Raw genomic sequence first — 6,000 nt, 5'->3', positions numbered from 1 at the left:
TGTTTAATTTAATAAGATGGATTGTAATTTGTCGAGTTTTGTTGTGCTGAAATGTAAAAGTTGAGTGTTTCGGTATGATGGAGTTTCAGAAGTGTGCTTGTAAGTAAATGTAGGTATAAGGCGGGTTTAATCATGAATAATGTAGCTTTCATATCATTGAGAACATACGACTAACTATACTGTACAGGCGTTATAACGAGTAACAATGAATCGAGTAGTAATAAGATAATTTTTCGCTGTAAATATAATGTAACTGCAATCAAGTCCGCTAAATGAATGATGACCGTCGTTTCCACAAAGCTATCGATTTTATTCGTAGCCTCGGAGAACAACACAAAAATGCCAACTTTTAATAATATATCGCACATTATGCCTGCCAAATGAATAATTTATCGCAGTGTGTCGATTCAGGGCGCGCGTCCCCGGGGGCCGCGGCGCGGGGCCGAAGGGGTCCGCCGCGGAGCCCGCGTCAGTCCGGCGCGAGCGGCCGAGCGAGCGCCATGTCTGCGTGCGCGCCGCGCGCCTGTTGCAGGCCGCGCGCCCCGCCGACGCTCCTCGACATCACCGCTAAAATAGTGGCCGCGGCGATCCCGTTCCAACGCATCGAGGAACGCTATGAGCGCATCCCGGAGCCCGTGCAACGTCGTGTGGTGTATTGGTCGTTTCCTAGGGACGAGCGGGACATTTGTATGTACTCGTCCCTGGCGCGAGCGCCCCCGGATGACCACCGCAACATCGCCTTCTGCCGCGGGCTGAAGCTGCTGGAAGCCGGTTGTGTGGAGAGTGTGCTACAAGTCGGTGAGTGCCGCTGCCGCGCCTGCGCCTGTTTACTAATATGCGCCTCGCCCACCCGCGCCGTATAAATAAAAACCTCGACGTGTGCGATCGATACCTCCTCCTCTCGGGAATTATTCATGCGTCGGCTCGTAAAAGTTTCAGGAGATTAGGGCTGCGGGTGTTGGCCGATGAAGATCTAGAGGCCCTATCGATAATTCTGAGCATATTACTCCCCCTTAAATCCAGGAAGTGAAACCAGAAGTAGCATAAGCGATAGCTTCGAAGAAGTAATTAGCGCCTGCTAACCTCAATGCATCGGAGAGCCTCGGTTTGTTTGCAGCCACGTTCTAATAGTTCTGTGTACATGTACATGTCCACAATTCGATACTCGGTAGCGTGTATAATCGATTCGCAAGAACACATCAATCACTACGTGCTGAATAGAACTACCTATAATGCGTTCCTGCATAAACCATGAGGAAATCACGCTGGCAATAAATTCGTACTAAACTCGAAATGTCTATCCATAATGCATGCACGCGATCAAAATCCAGCGTTATCTTAGGCCTAATTAAAATCTACTTTCAAAAACGTGAAATTCTGATATTAACATAACTGGACGCTCCGTTACGTGTTACGCAAGCTGAATCTTGGAGTTTGCAGTTCAGGGCTCGTTTGTTACTGTCGCAGCATAACGGGCGAGTATAAACAATATTAATTGCTGTTTTTATTTTTATTGGGCCGGTCTGGCCGTGGGAGGAGCATTACATATTCATTTGGGCTTATCTGCCATCGGCGCGGCGATTACTGCTCGTTTCGGGCGGCATAAGCCACGACCGTGACGTGCTTCGTTTCGAACACGAAATTCATGTCTGTTCTGTATAATACTTGTATCAAATCAGGCCTCTGGAAGCCTGATACCAGTGAACAGTAAATCAACCGGAACAATAGAAGGCGACACCACGTCAACAAATTTACAAATTGGTCGCTTACATGTTTTGAATCGTACGAGTATAAAGCTTAAGCCTTAAGGCTATCCGTGCCCGAATGCGGCAAAACCACACGAATAACTCCGCCGGCTGAATCACGCCCGCAGTCCGATTTTAGGCACTGGCGGACATCCAACTTTAGGGTAGAGGAACTTAGGCAAGATGGCCGTTCCGATATGAATCATGTATTTAACGGCGAGATAAACGCTAGGTTCATAAAGTTCCCGGTTCCCACACTCGGCTGAGTCACAATCACGCCCACTTTTACTAAAACATGCTGAAATATTTTCCAAGAATTATGTTGTAGACCATCCGTACGCTGGAGAATAATAGGCCAAGCGCCGTCAGCAGATTGGATGCCTTTCAAATATAAATATTGCTCTGGATACATTAATGAAGCCGTATTTAGAGCCGACATTATGCAAATGTATACAAAAGTGGAATCGGATAAATCTCGACAAACGAATACTGGTTCAATGCTGCTTTAAATACCTTTATATCGGAGACCAGCTTTGGCGAATCATTAGCCAAACGGCGTATATCCAAACAGATTCAGATGCAATTGTGTCGTTTTGGATTGACATTAGACTGGTTACCGAAACGAGAAAAGCAAGAAACATGAATAAAACAACTGCACCCTGAAGAATAAATCGAACCCTACATTCTCCAGGTATACATATTTAATTGTCATGCAAAAATAAACGAATGCACCCGGAGCCGCTCTTGTAAATATTTTAATTCAATGTTAATAACTTTATATCGGTTCAAGCAGACCGGTTCGGAATGGAGATCCGATAGGGATTCGATCGAATAACTGATATTGGGCCTTTGTGGGCCATTAGGAACTGAGATTGGATACCCCGTCGATATCCTGTTATAAAAGAAGATAATTACAGTGGAGTAAGCTGAAAGAAATCATTGTTGAACCCGAGATTGGAGTCAGCAGGCGACAAATTTCGTTCTCTATGGAATAAAATTCAAAGGAGTGTTTTGCACACCAGGCTACAAGAGTATTTTTAACACATGATCCACATAACATTTTTAGACCCATTCTATATTTTGTGGAGAAAATTGACCAAAGAATGAAGGAAGACATACAATCACTGATCCTTTATTTCAAGAACAAAGCTTCGTAAATCTTCAGCTCGCCGTCAAACGTGTCGGATAATCTCCTACATTGTGGCTAAACCTGACCAAAAAAAATTGAACATGATATTGTCGTTCACATCACGTTTGCCCATAGATGCAGTTCTGGGAAGGTTTGGGGCTTTATAGCCCGTGATTCACTCGTTATGATCTCTGATATCCTTGCATGTTCATAACAAGTTTCTTGAGAACTTTACTTACATATAAGTGATGCTGATGGCTCTGTCGTTCTAAGAACGTTTCGGGTATAATAGATGTTGTAATCTAACAAGTTTGGGGAGAATATTTTAGAAGATTTTAAGGCGCTAGAAACTTACATGCCTGGAAGTCTACTTGAAACCGTTTAGTCCGAAGATCGATAAGAGAAAAAAAATCATTATTTAAATATTATTACTCATAACTTTTCCAAATGTGTTTTTGTGCAAAAGTTTTCTAGCTCAAATGCCACAGAAGAAAAAATCCGAGGAAATAAATATTTATAAAATGATGATACATGCGCTACACACCTTTTTCTAATGAAAAACACGCTTCATTTGACCTCATTTCTCGGTTCCGCCTTGTCTTAGGTTTTCATCGACCTTAGTTTACAGTTTTGAGCACGAGCACTGACGTCATGTCAAATCTAAATTGCCTCATTCAATCCTAATAACTCTTTATTCATTGATTGCTTGTCATTCTCAATTTGGAAAGGTCAAATAGCGAGCGAGCAATAGATTGGCTGTACTCGTCATCAGCTATCAGTTTCTCATCTTCAAGACGAGATTATTCTCACGGTTTTTCTTGTTGAATGTAGACCACAGGAATTCAGAATCATTTCCTTCAACGAATGCTCCTTGCTGTGAAATAAAACTGCCAAGTTTTTATGTTCACGTCTGTATGCATATTTGTAACACGGTATGTGATTCTTGCAAAATGATTATATTCATAAAACCAAAACGATGTAACGAAAAATTACTGACAAAATAGGCAGATAAAAATCTCTCACATTATTAGATCTATAATCGTACATCATGCTCGATAAAATTGCATTTCAGATTAATTTCTTTAAGATTTTCTATCTCAAAATTAATATCAGCCGAGCCCCGCCTTGGTCATAACTTTTTCTAAATCCGTTTCCAAAGCCTGGGTCAAGGGAGCTATAAAGTCGGGGCTACCTGCCCACTAACTCTAACAAAAAAGGGTCGCGTGGCCATTTCAGTTTTTTCTGTACAATTATCTGCTTCAGTATTGGATTCTTGGTCAATGGAAACAAATTAAAAACGGTTGTGTTCTACTATAGAGGAAGCAAAGTTTAAAATGAAAAAATATATATATTTTAATATTGGCAAGTAATATTGGTAATAATATTATGTAAGATTTAATAGATTATTGAGAATCGATATTAAGGTGGTTCGCTTTCCATACAAAAAACAATTGCGTTTTATGAAGTCATTATACACTATTACTACATAAATACGCAAAGAACGTAATTTTGGTGTACATTTATAAAAAAATAAAACGTGTTTTTGCGTGATTTCTGTAAAAAACAGTTTTTCTCGTGGCATTAAGCGCAAACCTATATTCGAAAGTAGATAGATGCTTACATATTTATAATACATAATATAATAGTGTGTAATGACTTATTAAAAGGCAATTGTTTTTTTTTATGGAAAACGAACCACTTTAATGATTTTATTTCTTCAAGTTTGTAAATAACAGTACCAATGAGACTATTAATTATAAAATGAACATACATGAATCTATTCTGTAATCACGATCATTGGTAAAACCAGTAGATAATACTGTTTTTCTAAACACGGATATGGCAATAGATATGACTTCACTGAAAAAGTAGTTCAGAAATCTAACAATAATATCCAGGATCCCAACCAACCTGTAAAACAAGAGTTCTCAAGATCCAGATCCAAATCTACACACGATTATATTCCTTAATACTAGAGAGTTATATGCTAGAATGGTGTGGCTATATACGTGGACTTTAAGCGCTCTGGATTGGTTAATTTCTCAAACAATGGCACTAATATGCCTAAAGGATATGACCAGCCAGATGTGACCGCAAGCAATTACAGTCACGTCTCCGATGCTATAATTAGCGACAGGAAGACACAATTGAGACATTATTGCATTAGTTATTACGACTACATTGTTAACGATATGTTAAGTGTCTGTTAGATGTTGAGGCATTATGCCGCGTCGTGTGTCGTCAATATTCAATTTTAGGAGAAGTCATGCAACCAATACTATAATTTCTATAGTTATTTCATACCTGACTATGACTATTGTTAACGATACGTTAAGTATCTCCTAGATATGTTGAGGCACGCCACGTTGTGTAGTCGTATGCGTCACATGATGTTCGATTTTAGACATGCATATGATTATGTAATTTCTAAAAAGGAGTAATTTGTTGACGATACGGTTAAGTATATAGTTAGAAATGTTGATACGTGGTTAACGCAAATCTCATACGTTTATAAATTTTGTCATAAGAGTACTTGAGCTTGTTGACGTTGCAAGAATATGGGTACATAAATTATTTTTTGACGTACATATGAAATCGAGGTATTGCATTATTTATTGCGACAAAATTTTTAACGAATAACGATACGTTAAGTGTTTATAGTTATGATTATCCAACGCTGCAGTTATATTATAATTTATGGAAATACGTGGTACGAAACAGATCAAATATGTTAGTTTAACGAATTGAATTACTTTCATATAAACAGAAATGTATTGAAAACAGGTGGATTTATTTTGACATCACAGAATACTAAGAGATACAAAATAAAAAGTATCTGATTTGACTTGCTAGTACTAGTGTACTAGCAAGTCAAATCAGATACTTTTTATTTTCAATAGTGTGTTTTTTACAATAGTTTGTACTGTAAATAGAACAAAAATAGATATTGAATATTGATACATGTCGTACATGGTCCACTTCACCCGCCCTTCCCCTCAAATTTTATTTCGTAAAATTAAAAGAAACCTGGTGGCTATTTAAATACACTCAACGATTACTTACAAATCTATGAGACAGCTAAATTTATGCTGGCAATTTAGCGTTGGCGACTGCGATGTCTCCAAA

General features: G+C 39.0%; 1 protein-coding gene across 1 annotated transcript in view; it reads left to right on the top strand.

The window, feature by feature from the left end:
- The first annotated feature begins 365 nt into the window (after positions 1 to 365).
- The window catches only part of LOC133527881 (uncharacterized), a 95,006-nt gene continuing 89,371 nt past the window's right edge, over positions 366 to 6,000 (top strand). The window contains exon 1 of the mRNA XM_061865076.1: positions 366 to 798. Coding sequence (XP_061721060.1) covers positions 381 to 798 — 418 coding nt within the window. The 5' untranslated portion in view covers positions 366 to 380. The remainder of the gene's footprint in view (positions 799 to 6,000) is intronic.

The sequence above is a fragment of the Cydia pomonella genome, chromosome 18 (genome assembly GCF_033807575.1).
Source record: "Cydia pomonella isolate Wapato2018A chromosome 18, ilCydPomo1, whole genome shotgun sequence".
In the NCBI taxonomy this organism is placed as follows: Eukaryota; Metazoa; Arthropoda; class Insecta; order Lepidoptera; family Tortricidae; genus Cydia; species Cydia pomonella.
This window is presented reverse-complemented; position numbering and strand designations above follow the sequence as displayed.